The 16,360-nt window shown below is 47.4% G+C and overlaps 1 protein-coding gene across 1 annotated transcript in view; it reads right to left on the reverse strand.

Annotated features, from left to right (window-relative positions):
* Positions 1 to 901: 901 nt before the first annotated feature.
* Positions 902 to 16,360, reverse strand: part of PLPP3 (phospholipid phosphatase 3) — a 79,620-nt gene continuing 64,161 nt past the window's right edge. The window contains exons 5-6 of the mRNA XM_027852799.1: positions 12,085 to 12,261; positions 902 to 2,882 (exon numbers count right to left, since the gene is read on the reverse strand). Coding sequence (XP_027708600.1) covers positions 2,757 to 2,882; positions 12,085 to 12,261 — 303 coding nt within the window. The 3' untranslated portion in view covers positions 902 to 2,756. The remainder of the gene's footprint in view (positions 2,883 to 12,084; positions 12,262 to 16,360) is intronic.

Raw genomic sequence — 16,360 nt, forward strand, 5'->3', positions numbered from 1 at the left:
TCTCTTTTGCCATGAAGAGCTTTTCCCAAAGCTGAGACTAGGGATAGACAAGGTAATCAGCTTCTGAGGTGCAACTACATTCACGTGTGTATGTAATATGAGTTGGACACAACTGAACAACAATAATTTAAAAGCCAGAAGGGACCTTAAGGGTCATCTTATCAAAACTCCTTCATTTGAAACTCACAATCCATCGTTTTGTCCTACTGGGGAGGGAGGGCCCATGGCTGGAACCATAATCAAATCAATACACCCATATCCCTGACCCCAAGAAAGGGTGTGTCAGTCTACACCCTTCTGGACCCACCCACCATCAAACCCACCAGGTCATCATTCCCTTAGATGGGTGGTCTCCCTCCCTTGGAATGTCAGCTTCTTGAGGGTGGGGAACCACTTTTGTTTCTATATGAAGACCAGAAAGGAGGGGAGAGTAATTTGAGGGGAGTCAAATAGAAAAAGACTGGAAAGGTAGAGCTGGCTTTAAAAGCCAGAGATATTCCATATTTGGTCCTGAAGGTAATGAGAAGCCAATAGTTTAGTGACTAGGGGAGTGACACAATCAGATGCGCTCTTTAGAAAGATCCTTTGCATAGCTGAATCACCGAAGGAGTGAGTGAGGGGAGCAGAGAAGCTCAGTCCCTGCACCATGGTGGTGGCACTATCAGAGGAGAGAAGTGGGCGTCCATAAGGGAGATGTAACAAAGGCAGAATCAACAGAATGTGTCAGCTGATTGGATTTGGGAAGTGAGAGAGTAGAGTCCAGGACGGAGTTAAGTTGTCTTGTCCGGGGTCACAAAAGTGGTGATGGTCCAAGGTCCCTAAATTCCAGAGCTCAGAATCCCCGGGAATCCCCACCGTCCCCACCCCAAGACCTGGGATACAAGGAATCCAGAACAGCCAGTGTAATTAGTCATGTTATGAGCTTTTATTTCAAAAGCACATTTATACAGCCATTGTTTTGCGGATACAAACTTTTGTGTTTTTGTATTCTACAAAAGTCTCTGAATAGTCTTTTTCTTTACAAATGTCAACATTACAAAAATACGGACAATTTCACCTTTTTTCTTTTATACAACCATCTCTAGCTGATGCTATCTTTTCTTCATCTCCTGACGACTCCTACAGAGCTACAAACGTTTTTAGTTGACTAGATGAAAAAAACAAAAAGTAACTCAATGCTTTTTCAAGCAGCACGATGTAAATAACACAGGTCAAGACTCCGTTGATAATCATAGTGGATATATCTAAAATTGTTTCAGAAATAATATTTTACATAGTTAATTTTTAATGTTTTATACATTATTTATAATATATTTATATATAAAAATCATAGCTTGCTATAATTGAAATGGTAGGACGGATTCTTGAAGATGAATGTGCTCATGGCTAATCTGTTTGGTTTTATATGACCCCTTAGATGCTAAGCCCTTTGCAAGGTCTTCACCCAAGATCTAGAAATGTGGTGGTGGTGGTGGTTGTTTTTAAATCCCTTTTTTCCTTTCCTGGGAAAGCCAAGTCATTGGATTGCTACCTACTGCCTCTAAGAAAACCTAACCTGTCGGGCCTTCCGGATAGAGGATGAGGAAATGAAACCGCCGAGGGATTCAAGTGGGCATGCGTTCTGCCCTGCAGAGTGTGCCGAAGCCCGCTGAATCCTCAGCTCCTGGGACTCCATCCCAAATCCATAGTGCTTTACACATCTCAAGAAGAATGCCTAAGAGGGCCCCCAGGGCTCATGAGCCCCAAAAGGAGGCGCCCTTAGAGGTGTGGGACACAACCTGTTGCCCTGGGCCAGGTGTTTTTTATGTCCCATCTCCCCCTACCCCCCCATCCCGTTGTACTTTCCTTCAGGGCAGAATCCAGCCCTAACCCTGGACTTGTCTAAGATTATGTGGCTCGTGGGAAAATGACAAAATGTATTCATTTTAATCCTTTTTTTTGGGGGGGGGAGGAAAAGGGAGGGGGGAAACAAACGCCTCACTTCATCTAAAATGCACCTGACTTAGCCAAATGCAAGTGCAGATCAATCTCTGTGGTCATCCCCTGACCACTCTGAGACTGATGCATTCAAAGATAAGGGGTGATGGCTGGAAAAGGGCATCACCCCCCTCCGCTTTTTCTCACCCTTGTGCTGTCTGTAAAAGTCAGTTGTCCACAAAGAGTATCCTAGTGGCAAAAAGCGAGCTAACTTCAGTCACTGGCTGGAACGAGGGTAAAGTGGTAAGTAAGGTACTAGTCCCGACCAGACAGCTCCTTCAGGGCAGCCAGAGCAACTACCCTTCTGCCTGGGGGGTCTCCCGGCAGCAGGGAGCCAAGCGTCCCAACCAGGAGGCCAGAGAAAGCAAGGAGAGGCAACTCCGGAGATCGCCACCCACAAAGCTCAGTTCAGTACTGTCTTTGCCTTCTGGAGGGCTACAATCGGAAGTGGCTTGTACAATGGGCGCTGGACCGCTCTACAAACCCGGCTCAGTGTTCACCTGTGAACAAGCCAGCGTTCACTACAACATGAACTCCTGGGACCAACTGTGAGCCTAGAACTCAGTCATGTGTCCGTTTTCACTGGCGTCTCCATCTGGTTGAACCACAACCAATTTCACAAGGCCACAGAGTAAGATTTTTTTTTTTCTTTTAAAAAGATCGGGCGGGCAAAAAGTAGTTTTCCCCTACATTCTACTGTCTGATGAGATTTGAGAGCAGCAGCAGATGGGTGCTGTCAGCAGTCAGTTCGCAAAACTCTCCGGGGGGAGCCAAGAGGCCTACACCATATTGTGGTGATTGTTTCTGTCTATGATGTCCACAGGGGAGAGGATGTCCTTTCGGATGGGAGGGGGAGGCAGGGAAATAGTTGTCTTGGTTTTGAAGAGGTCGGACACGAAGAAGACCTAGAAACAAACACAGAGAAGAAAAGAAACATCAGGATGGAACCCAGCTCGGCAAATGGAATCAAAGAAAACCCTTTCAACTTGTATTCTGCCTAGGAATCAATCCCCTAGGCAACATTGTATGTGTATTGTTAATGCTCCATAGTACCCAATACTCAGTAGGCACTTAATAAAATGCATGTTGATTCTGCTTCTTGAATGCTTTTAGTGATGGGGAACTCAGTACCTTACGGGAAGTCCATTCCACTTTGGGATGGCTGTTATCTTTCAGAAGCTTCTCCTTCTGCTGGGCAGAAATGAACCTATTAGCCCCTCAAATGATGCTAATTCTGTCCTTTCTGGTAAGGTAGAACAAAACTCATCATTTCTCTTCCACACCCATGTTTTCCAAAAAGCCACCTGTCCCCTTGGGGCCTGTCTGAAAGGAATAAGCAGTGGCCAGCCTGGCTGAGGTCTTCATTACCTCTCACCCGACTACTGTCATAGTTCCTACCCGGTCTCTTTCTGTCATCAGTCCATTATCCACAGGCTAGCAGGTTGGTAGAGTAATTTTCTAGTAAGTGTGGCCAAAACTGCACTCCTATCTCGGCTTCCTAATTCTCAAGGCCCTCCTCCAGGACCACGCCGACCCCCATAAAAACCAAGGGAACCAGTCTGATCCTAGGATTCACCCAGCTCCAAAAGCATCAAAAGGCTTCCCTTACCCAAAGAGATCATCGTCAGGGTCACAGGACTTTACCATTTCCTAAGGGTTCTGGGGACCATTAACCTTGCTTTAAACCTCACGGCAGCCTTGCTCTCTTATCTCTACCTTACAGCTGAGGCCCAGAAGGGAAGGGACTTGCCCAGAATCATACAATTGCTCCACGGTGTCATCAATGGATAAGATCTTTACGACATGCTCAGGATGTGGGATTATAAGATCACGGACCTCGAGGGAGAAGTGACTGATGCTAGCGGCCGATGCAGTCTGAGCCTCCATTTCCCAGATGATGACACTGAGGCACAGGGAGATGAAGGGATTTGGGAGAGATCCCACAGGTAGGAGCCAGAGAAGTACCCAAGGTGGTATTCAAACCCAAGACCCAAGTCTTTTGTGCTCTTTTACCGATGAAGGCATCAAGGGTCCAGAGCTGTGATGTGACGCTACATTGCCTTGTTCAAGGTAACAACGCAAGGAAAGAGCATAGCCAGAACCTGAACCCGATTCTCCTGACTCTTAAGAGGCAGCAAAGCATAGTGGATAGAGTCGTGGTCTTAAGAGTCAGAAAAACCTGGGGTTCAAATCCCTTCATTTACCAGCCATGTGACCATGGACAAGTCATTTAATTTCTTTCCACCTCAACTTCCTCATAGAAAAAGTCACTTACTAAACAATATGACCATGGGAAAGTCACTTAACCACTCTTGGGGTCAATTTCTTCATCTTTTAGGGCTACTATTAGTATCAAATAAAATAATGGATATAAAGTGCTTCGCAAACCCTTAAGGGCTATGGATGTGCTGGTAAATGTTTAACCAGCTCCCCCACTGCCCCTCCCCAAAATGTGTGCATACACTTTTAAGTTTAATTTTGTTACTTATATTTTCTCCATCACTTTAAGTCTAGGCAACCAGTGAAACAATAAATGAAACCCTGATTTGTAGCATCTGCCAATTTCAGAGGCGTAACAAAAATAAGAACATAACATATAATAAATATAATAAATGCTCATGCTGAAAATTGAACAATCGGCTCTTGCTCACTGACTCCAAAATATCCCCGGCTATGATTATTAGTCCAATGCCCTTTCTACCACCCCATGATTCCCTCAAGAAAACCACATTTTAGATTATTATTTGGAAGAAATCAACTTTGATATCCAGTCTCTGGGGAAGTAGTGACCCTTACTTAGCAAGGCTAAAATGACAAATGCACAGCTTGACTCTTGTCTGGTTATTGTGATAGGCTTCTAACCAGTCTCCCTGAATTCAGACTATAATACGTCCATCCTGCACACTTGTCATTCTCTCTCTCTCACACACACACACACACACACACACACACACACACACAGAGCAAAGATTTAAATCCCCTTCTAAACTGTATTTTCTCCGTCTGCCTCTGTCTCTCTTCTCTCTCTCTCAGGCTGGCTTGAGGTTACATAAACACTTTGAGGATTCATGAAACACAATCTTGGAAGGGCTTAAACACTCCGTTAAAGAGGCCTAGGGCTTACGCTTGAATGGGGAGCAGGGGTTGGGAGGGGAGGGGGGGACGACACACAAACAGAGCAGTGAAAATAAGAACTCCACCACTTGGATTGGAGCCACTTCCTGGAGAAGGCGCTCTCCACCCATAAAGAAAACTAAAAGGCGTCGGGAATGTCCCACAAAAATGAAGGAGCGCTGACTGTTCTGTTAGGCTATCCCACCCTTACAAATCCCATCTGGCAGATCCTCTTGGATCTGGAAATGGGAAAATGAGCCAAATGACTATTATGCGTGTTCTAGATTCTAAGACTCCTTCCGGCTCTGACATTGTGTTCTCTCTTCTGATATTATTTGTACTAAGGCCCCTTCCAGTTTCAACATTCTATGAACTATGACAATTAAAAAAAAAACCCACAAAAACACATTTTAGTTCATTGTCCAAAAAAAAAAAAAAAAGAGGAGTGAAACACAACCTAAGGTATTGGGTTTCAAGCTGTACTATTCTTGGAATCGCTGCCCTTTCCATCAGAGATAAAATAAGGAGGTTTACAAGGCCTGGAGCTCAACTCCTGTTACGGGCCCATGTCTCTGCGCCTGGGGCTTGTCTGTATTTGTTACAGGACAAACTGCCCTGGTCACGTTTAGCCTGTGATAAACGCCTTGGCTGGACAAAGCTCATCCTGCTGTATTGATTTCAAACACCGCCTCATCACATGGATCCTGTACAGATTTTGCGTGTGCATGGTCGTTTGCACGTCGTCTCCCTATTAGGAAGTCAACTCCTTCACTGGGAGTGGGAGCCGTGTCATTGACTTTCTCTGAGTCTCCAAGCCCTTAGCAAGAACGAACTGACTGACTGACTACCCTGTCAGAGTCCCAGAATTGCAGGGTCAGAAGGGAGCTCAAGGGTCTTCCTTACCGTATAGTCAAGAAAATGAGAGGCCCAGAGAAGGGAAATGACTTTCTCAAGATCACATAGTGTTGAGACACAGACTTGAACCCCGGGTCTTCCAAACCTAGTCTAATGCTCTGACCACTCTACTGAAATCCAGTAAAGGACTCATGACTGGCCTTCTCCTGAGTCATGGTAGAAGAAAACTTTTTGTACACAGTGTGTCTGTGTGTATGGAAAGTCATTTGAGTCACTTTCCTGCAACTGTCCGACTAGACAGAAAAAAAGGCCCGGTCAGAGGTCTTTCGGGGGAAAAGCTCAATGTGGGTTCACTATGTCTCCCAGCCACGGGCCCTCACAGCTTCCATGGCACAGGGCATGTAGCCAAGGCCAGTGAACACAGACAGGCTGGGTAAATGCACGGGACAGTCCTTCTCTTCTGCTGTCTCATCTATCCCCTCGTGACATGTACAGACGTGCCAAAACCATCATCAGGGCAGAGGCTGCGCCTCAGCCTCTATCACTGGGGAGGATGGAAAAACAGGAATAGGAAGAGGTCTTGAGATCTCGCTCTAAAAGGAAGCTGACAATAATCAATCAATCAATAAACCTCTATTAAGTACCAACTAGGTGCCGGGCACTGTGGTGAGAACAGAGATTAAAAAGACAAAAAAGACCTCAGTCTTTGCCCTCAAGGAGCTTACACTCCTATCAGTCAATCAACCAACAAGCATTTATTACTATGCTGTGGGGCACTGTACTAGTCTCTGGAGGTAAAAAGACAAAAATTGAAACCATATTCACCCTGAAAGAGCTTACTTTCTATTGGAGGAGAACAACACACATACCATATACATGAAAATAAAATATACACCAAGCCAATAAAAGATAATTTCTGACTGGGAAGGTTTTAGAAGCAAAGTCTCTGACATCTTTTGAGAAAAATCAGAATCCTTGAATATCAGAGCCAGGAAAATTACAGTTGAGAGGAACCTCAGAGTTTAAGCATGTACAGGTGTGCCAGGTAGAGATGGCTCTTTAGCAAGTGGTCATCTAGCCTTGGCCCGAGTTCCAGTGAACTTAACGTCTCTGCAGAGGCGGCCCATTAAATCCACAGGGCATCACTGTTAGCAATTCTCTCCTCATATCAAACCTAACCTGCCTCTTTGCGACTTGAGGGTCTCATGGAGTTTCAGGTGGAAGAGACCTATGCTGCTCCAGTAACGTCCTTTTTACTATCTGGATAACTGCATTTCAATGTGATCGGTTTCATCTGTAATCCTGGGTATTTTACTGCATACGTTTAAAAACATGATTCTGAGAAGGGGTCCGTTAGTAGACTGATTGCCAAGGGGCCCGGGACACCCAAAGGCTCAGGAGTTCCCACCTTAGACTGTGAAATGTTACAACAGAGGACAAAGAATTTTAAAATTAGAAGGAGATCTTAGAACATAGAACCTTGAGACCCAGAAGAAACCATATAACATGGGCCCATGTTCGCTCAGGAATTTTTGAGCTTTGCGTCACAGGCCCCTCTTTGGCAGGCTGCTGAAACCTAGGTAGCTCTTCTCAGAACCAGACTTATTCCCAACATTTGTAACTGAAGGAAACACCCAAGTTCTGTTCGAGATGGCTGAAGATGAAGGTCAAACTCTTCATTTTACAGATGAAACTAAGGCCCAGAAAAATTAGGGGACTCACCCAAAGGAAACGTAAGTCTGAGGGTGTCCACCTCTTTAGGGAACTAGAGGGACCCTAAGAGCTTCCAAAGAGGATGCCCGGGTTGCAGGAGAATTAGTGGCCCAGGGCTCTGAGCAGATGAGGAATCCCTCGTGGGCTGTGTTTCTTACGGCTGTCTGAGGTGTGAGGCATGAGGTGACTCAACTTAGGAAAGTTCTCTGCAGTGAGAATGATGGGCTAAATTGAATGAGATGGACTTTCACTGAGATTGATGTACAGCCCTCTACACGTAGATTAAAAAAAAAAAACAAAAACAACTGCCCAAACCTCACATGGGGGGGGAGCTGTACCTAGGGCGCAGTTTGTGTGAAGGAGAATTGGGGGAGCCTGGGGGATGGCAGGCTCAAGCAATGAACACGGCGGTCAAAGAACTTAATTCGCTTTCTGGCTCAAATCAAGGGAGGTGATGGGCCTACCTCTTACTTTACCAGGTCAGTCCCCATCTGGAACACCCAGTGTGCTGGGTCCTGGATGCCACTGTTTAGGAAGGACATGACTAATTCTGAGTTTTTCTGGATGGTGTATCATTCAGCTGAGTCCACGGTCTGGCCCATAATTGGCACTTTATAAATGTATGTGGAATGGAAGTGAGTTTGATGTGAATTAACAGGAAGCCTTTCTAAACAGAGCATCTCAACTTGTCAACAGACCAGTGTTTGGCCCCAACTCCCCACCACCCCAACTACAATATTCTATTGTCTTTATAATGACTTAAAAAGACATTTTCTTGAGGACCAGAACCTCCCACAAATAGGTTTCTGGATGTCTGTCTGGAAAACGTCCATTGCCTGGGAATCCGGCTGCCCATCTGGCCCCTGGATGGTAAAGGAACTCAAACACCCTGCTTGCCAGCTTCCTCTATTCAGCTGAAGGGGAGTGACCCAATTACTATCATTACTTTTTGACCTCAATAAAGGGTCTTCCTTCAGAAGTTGCTGAGTGCTGGGATTTGGCCAAAAGGCTTGGACTCCCTATTTTCTGAGGTTTGGGAAGCATCGGGGAGGCAGCATGGCCTGGTACAGTCCAGGCTGGGCAAGCGACTAAAGATGGGATTCATATCTCTGCCAATCAGTTTCCTCAAATGGAAAGGGAGACTAGACTGGCCCCTCCTACCCCTGACATTCCCTGTCCCAAGGCCCCTCCCAGCTGACCTCCCCTGTTCTAAGGCCCCTCCCAGCTCTGACCTCCCCTGTTCTAAGCTCCCTCCCAGCTCTGAGAGTCCATGCGTCCAAGGAATTCTTTTTTCAGTAGTATTCCTTGCTGTCTCTTTTCCCTGGGTAGAGATCATGGATTCCAAAGCCCTTCCCAGTATCTTGGAGAGGAACCTTAGCACACAAAAGAGTAAGTTCTGGAGCTGGAGAATCGTGAGCACTGGTCAAGGAAAGACATTGTGTGTTTATGAATTTCATGGGCAGCTGCTTCCTATGCAATGGAGGGTTAGCCCATGGCAGTGAGGTTCTCCCCCTCCCCCTATTCTCTCCTGGAGGGTCCAGACAATTTACCATCTGTTAAAGGGGTCAGCGAGGCATTGACCTAGCTTTATGTTACCAGACAGGAAACAGAGCAAGGTCCATCCCTTCAACCCTACGGTTGATCTGGGAGCGGGGTAAAATTCCCGGCAAAGTGTGAGTGTATGTGCACCTGAGTGAATTCTGCTCTGGCTTTCTCTTGTCTCTGCCAGGGAGAGAAAGACAAAGAGAAAGGGACAGTGGGAGGGAGAGAGGGGGAGAGACAGACAGAGACAGAGAGAGAGGAAGAAAGAGAGAAAGATGGAAGGAGAAAGAGGGGAGAAAGGGGGAGAGAGACAGACACAGAGAAAGGTAGACAGAGAGAGAGAGAAATGAATAATAGGCAGATGGGGAAATCAGACTCCACCCACTTCGACATGTAGCCATTGTCTAGACAGACCTGCAGAACAGGACCCAAGCTACCTCCAAGGGGAAAGAGGATACCATTGTTCTACCTTGCTCCCCAAGGCTCCTGGGCCTCTGAAGCAATTCCTTGTCCCACCTGCCTCAAGGCCAGGGAGGCTTCGGAGAGTTCCCAGGACTGCCCCGATCCCCCAGCAGAAGTTACGTTTCCAGGCCACCGAAGGAGGCTGCCTTCCCAAGCAATGGCAGGTCAAGTCTTGTTCCTTCAACCCTGATGCTATCAAACTCCTGAGAGGACTGAACTCCAAGGTCTTTCCCTCCCCGCAGTGTGGCAATGTGGACAGGACACTTGCCTCGGAGTTAGGAAGACTTGAGTTCAAATGCTGCCTCAGATACTGATCAACCAGGAGCTCCCTTACAGCTCTAAATCTGTGCTCTTGAGTCTTGGCTCTGTTAGAGTCTGTAAATTCCATCCCCTCTCCAGGCCTCCATGCCTCCATTTCTCCACTCCTCCATCCACAAAACGAAGGGGGCCGGCATACATCAATTCTTACAGCTCTAACACTCTCTGTTCTCAAGTGCTTTCCAGCCATGACGTTCTAGATCCTCAGGGCCTTTCTAGGGAGTTCTACGTCCCTCCTGTCTCTGACCTTCTCTGTTCTAGGGTCTCTTCTGATAATCTCTCCTTTTATAGACAAACTGAGGCTCAGAGGAGCTGTAACTTACCCAAGGGCGCAAACCTGTCCATGGCAGAGCCAAGCTCAAGCCCTTGGGCCTCCCACCCGCTGGGAGCCCAGTGCCCTCCCCACTCGCTGGTGGTGCCACTGCACTCTCCCCAGTCCACGGTCAGGATTATTTTTTCCTTCTTACCAAGTCAAGTGCAGAGAGCTGGGATGACCCTGGGTCAGGCTCCCATCCTGTGGAGCCAGCCAGAGCTGCACAGGATGGAAGGCCGGGCCCTCACTTCCTCTCTTGAAAATAAACCTCGGACCAACTGGACGATCTGGCCGAGCCCTTGTTTTACTCCAGGGGAGCAACAGCCCCATGATAACACCGGCACACATTTACGTAGAGCAAATGCGTGATCTAATTTGATCCTCACAAGCGCCTGCGAGGCGGGGGCGTGAGGACCGACTACATCCCCACTGGGAGGACGAGGAAGCCGAGACTCAGGGAAAGGAGGTGACCGTGCAGGAATCGAGGCAGGCAACTCTCCTCTTCCACCTGTGTGACAAGTGACTCCTTCCCCTGCAAATGGCAGAGCTGGATCAGCTGACCGTCAAGGCCCTCCCGGCTCTCGATGCGAGGTCCTAGCTATAACAGTCATTAGCCAGGCGACCGCCCCTCTGCACCGAGGGCCTCAGCTTCCCCATCTGTCCAACAGGGATAATTAACACTTCCACTCCCCACTGTGCACGGGCGTTGGGAGGAAAGCGTTTTGTGAATCATCACGACCTGGGAGTCAGCATTACTCCTGGAATCATCGTCCTCAGCCGACATTATACTCAAGGTCCCAGAGCTAGGAGGTAAAAAGCCAAGCGGAGAAGGAGCCCAGGTTTTCAGCACTCTCTCTCTTACCCCCTAGTGCCTGGGATGCTGACAAGGAAGGTTTGCGTTCTGCTGTTGTTCAAGTAGGGGCGTGGGAGAACGTGATTAAAGGAATCCAGAGCAAAGGAGGTCAGCCTCCCACTAGCAAGGGACAACATGGGGCTAAGCTTGTGCCAGGAGCAGCCAGCAATGGCTGTCACCTGAAAGGTACCGAGCCAGGGACCTGGGGCATTTCTGGGAGGGAAATGACATGAGATCCAGGCTGATCAGGGAGAGCTGTTTTTGGTAACTGACTTCTGGGGCTGTTTCCTTTGAGTCTGGATCAAAACAGGTCTAAGCTAAGATATTGGAGGGGAGGTTTCATCCCTGCAACCCAGTGTGCCCTGAAGTCTGCCAGCTTCTCAAGTCAGAAAGACCTTGGTTCAAATTCCACCTGTGACACAGCTGTGAGCAATATCTGGGCCTCAGCTCCCTCAAATGTATTATGGGTTTGGGCCGGAGAGGTAGTGAGTTGATGCCGAAGGGCTGTCCGTGGGCATGCCCTCCTGGAACTTATATTACTCCTGGGCCCAATGCAAGAAGTAGGATGGTAAAGGTGAAAGGAGAGAAAGTACACGCATGGTGTCAGATAATTGGTGGACCCTCAATGACTGGTTGGGATAGGATGGGAAAGTTGGTCTAGTGAGATCATGGATATAACATGGTTGTTACCATTATCTGTATCGGTAAAGAAAGTTCCTCACGTTGGAGTTCCCTAGATCAATGAAATTCTAGGTCCTCAAGAAGATGTCAATCCACATGGATGAAGGGAGTTTCTTCACTTGTGAATTCCCTAAATCAATGAAACTGTAGGTCCAGTCAATATTCCTATTATTCTAAAAGCAGTATTCTTTCATTCATTCATTCGACGAACAAGTATTAGTTAAGTGTTTACTGTATAATAAGAGCTTCTACTTACTATACAGAAGGCCACCAGGGATCCCTGTGCAAATCCCGCCAAGACATCTGAGGGGTGATGCTTGTGGTCTGACACCCGAGACAAGCCAGTGTAGAAGGCCATCATGATCAACGTGAACTGTAGGAGGGGCCGGAGCAGGCGGGCTCCTTTCCAGGTGAAGCGGGCCTGCAGATACAGCTGGAGGAAAGGAGAGAAGACGGTAGCATGAGTAGCAGCCTCCGGAAGTCAGACATCAGGACAAAAGGAGGGCTGACCCAAAATGGAATGGGCAGCCCGGTAGAGGGTGGGTCGTCCACCTTCGGATTTCTTTAAGCAGAAACTAGACAGCCACTAGTTGGGAATGTCGAAGTGGAGATTTGTGAGGGAGGGACCAGCTGAGGACTCTTCCAACTTTCTACTTCTGGGCTTCACCTTTGATACATCAACTTGGGCAACCATTTCACTTCCTGGATCTCACCTGTAAAACGAGGGATTGACTTAGAAGGGCTTTGAACTCCTTTCCAGTGCTAGATCTGGTTCCTATGAGGGATTAGTATGAAGAGAAATAGAACGAGGTACTTATAGAAAGAGATGGCTACAGTGCATTAGAGAGAACACCACTTGGAGTCTGGGGACCTGCGTTCAACTCCTGACTCTGACGGGTCTGAGCAAAACTTTTGGGAGAACCAGAGAGGGCAGCCATGGCCTAGGTGTCCATCTTCATCATGGCAGGGGGAGCTCCTGAACTGATGAGATCACAGACCCATTTAAGCATAACCCGTGCAAGCTGCCTTACCTCTTGGCCTCAACTTCACTTATGGTACAACCATGCTTACCCTACCCACCGTATGAGATTATTTGGAGGAAGGTATTTTAGATACCATAAAGTGCTAGAGTTTTATAAATCGTTGTTCAGTCATTTCAGTTGTGTCTGACTCTTTGTGACCCTATTTGGGATATTTTTTGGACAAAGATACTGGAGTGGTTTGTTGTTTCCTTCTCTAGCTCATTTTGTAGGTTAGGAAACTGAGGCAAATAGAGTGAAGTGACTTGCCCAGGGTCACACAGCTAATAAGTGTCTGAGGCCAGATTTGAACTCAGGTCCTCCTGACTCCAGGCCCTGTGCTCTAACCACTCTGTCACCTAGCTGCCCCATTTTGTAAGTTATATTTTGATAATGATAAAATATTTCTTGATTTGAAAAAAAAATCTGTGCTCTAATTCATCACTAAAGTTACAACGACAGAGGGCAGGCCATGTGGGTCAGAGGAACTGGGTTTGAAAAATCTCAAATAAAAAGGCTGGAAGAAATGATATAATTAGAAATTAAAGAAATAGGCCAACTCTGGGATATGAAAATGCTTTCCAGGACAGGGCCAAATCCTGAAGAGAGAAAGAGAGAGAGAGAGAGAGAGAGTATATAGTGTGTGTGTGTGTGTGTGTGTGTGTGCTGGGGAGGGGTGGGGGTCACCTGAAGAAAGAAAGTGGGAGAGAACTTTGTCTGAAGCAAGAAAGAAAAGCAGAAGTGACGTCATCTGGGTATTGTCCACTGGAAGCTATCTGGACGGAGTTTCCGTTCTAACCTCGGGCCACAACCCACTTCCCAGGTTCCTGTGGGAACCTGGGAAGCAAAAGGGAAGAGACAACCGGACAAGTGACAACTTCCTCCCGCAAATCAAAGTGGAGAAGGCCGGACAGGATGGGAGAGGAAAGAAGGGGCGAGGGCTGCAGAGGCTAAAGATAGAGCAGGACGGTGCCCTTCCCCAGACAAATGGCCACCTTCCTGTGGCAGGCAGGAGGAGGAGGAAGCTGGCAGAGCAGCCTGGGGAGGGGAGGAAGGGGGCAGGGTCATGAGGTCCTGGTGCTACAGAGGGTGGGCAGGCAGTGTGAGCAGAGGACTGGCCTCTGGGGAGGGAGGCAGGGCTGGAAAAGCTCTCTGAATGGAGAACAGAGAATGTCAGGGCTGGAAAGGACCCCAGAGAACATGTAAAATAAGACCTCAAAGAGCCCTCTGAATATAGAACACAGAACATTGCCTTAGAATATAGAACATAAAATGTTTGCACTTGAAGGGGTCTTAGAACAGCCTGCTAGTTCATAGGACACAGAAGGTTAGAGATGAGAGTCTAGAACCTGGACCCTCGGTACTTAGAACATAATAATTGGGCTGGAAAGAACCTTAGAAATCTTCTAGTCCAAACCACTCCTTCAACAGGAAAAAAAAAATGAAGTTTGGAGTAAGAGAAGTGACCTGTACAAGGTGACATAGCAAAGCCAGGCCAATGGTCCCCCACCCATCACCGCTGCCACACCAATAAAATTTGTTTCTGCTCCAACAGAGAAACCAACAAAATGAAGAAGATAAAAACGGAAACTACACTGGAAAGAAGGCAGGGAAACAAAGGAGATGAGGTGGAATAAGTAATTTTGATATAAAAGGGAAAACTCCCATTGAAATGTCTCTAAACACACTAAATATTTAAAGAAAACATTTAAATATATTCATTAAATGTATTACATCAAAAACAAAATATTTAAATAAATAATTGCTGGAGGGGGGTGTCAAGTCACCACGTGATTTGTTCAGGTGAGAGAGCCTGGCATGTAACAGGCCCTTATAAAATGTGTACTGGCTGGTCAGATTGTGACAAGTCTGGACCTGGAATCAGAGGTTCTGGGTTCAAAACCCCATTGTGCTGTGTGACCTTGGTCACTTCCCCTCTTTGGGCCTTGGTTTCCTCACATATAAAATGGGGACCCTGAACCAGATGCTCTCTAGGTTCTCTCTCCACTTTAAATCTTCAAGCCTGCCTGCAGGGCTTGCCCCAAGATGTGCTTTCTCACAGATTACTGGCCCCAAAGCCAAGCAATCATACTCGCAGGGTATAAAGGGGAAAGGGACACCTCAGTGGACCAAAGGAAGAATAAGCCTTCTCGGGAGTCCCATCAGCTGCAATCTGGGCCGCTCCCAGGGGCCCTTCCTGGCTCCATCCGGTCTCAGGTAAGTGGCAACAGGCACTATCAGAGATCTGGGCCAAATGCTTAGTGAGGAGGGACGAGCTGCTCCCTGACCAGGTCGCCAGGATAACAGATGTCAAGAAGTCCCATCTACCCTTGGAAAGGTGGGGAGGGGGATGGGAATAAGGAGAAGCCAGACCAGTGAGTCCTGAACTTGGAGAACAATTTAAAGAACTGGGAAGAGGCAACATGGGGACACGGAAAAAGAGCCTGAAGCTGGGTTTGAGCCCAGGCTCTGCTCTATGTTGCCCAGGTGACCCTGGGAAAGTCACTTTACTCCTAAGACCCAAGGTCCCTTTTACTCTAAATCATAAGATCTTGAATGGATTCCCTCCGAAGTGAAGACTTAGGGGAGTTACACGGTAACAGGCGGGTGGTTTGGGGCAAAAGGCTTAGACGCATTTTGCTTGGCCCGAGAACAGAACTAAGAGGAACAGGTAGACAGTATAACAAGGCAGCTGTGAGCAGTGGGCAGGTTTTAGGATTCACCAATGCTTTACAGATGCTAACTCAACCCTGTGGGGCAGGCCCTATCACTATCCTTATTTTACAAAAGAGGAAACTGAGGCTGTGAAAGGTTAAGAGGCTTTCCTGGGGTCACACAGCTAGCAAGCTTGTGAGGCAGATGTTTGGATCAGGGGAAGCAACAATAAGACCCTGGGGATGAAAGTTGTCCCTAAGTGAAATGAGCTACTACAGGAGACTGTAAGCCTCCTTTCAATAGAGGCATCCCATCAGTCTGGATGATCGCTCTTTAAGAATACTTGATGGGGGGCAGCTAGGTGGCGAAGTGGACAGAGCACTGGCCTTGAAGTCAGGAGGACCTGAGTTCAAATCCGGGCTCAGACCAAACACCTGACACGTACCAGCTGTGTGACCTTGGGCAAGTCACTTAACCCCGATTGCCTCAGTTAAAAAAAAAAAAGAAAAAGAAAAAAAAGAATACTTGATGGGCATTGCGGCTCAGGTGGGCTGGCCTACATGAGCTTTGGGAACTCTTAGAGCTCATGGGTTCTGGTCAGAATTCCCATTTGGAGGCACTGGACCCATCTCTTCACCCCCTGACCTACTCGGCTCCCAAACCACTCCTGGGAAACCTTTATCCCATACTCCCTTCCCTTCCCTTGGGGTCAGACTTCCCTTCTGAGCAATCACTGAGTCTTATCTGGCTTCCCTGATTCAGCTATTAGCAGCTCTTAGAAGGGCACTTTCTTTCTGACCCCCATCCCCTACAACAAAGAAGGCTCTCTCAATCTCTCTCTCTCTCTCTCTCCCTTTC

Source organism: Vombatus ursinus, unplaced genomic scaffold (assembly GCF_900497805.2).
Source record: "Vombatus ursinus unplaced genomic scaffold, bare-nosed wombat genome assembly UNPS02009824.1, whole genome shotgun sequence".
NCBI lineage: Eukaryota > Metazoa > Chordata > Mammalia > Diprotodontia > Vombatidae > Vombatus > Vombatus ursinus.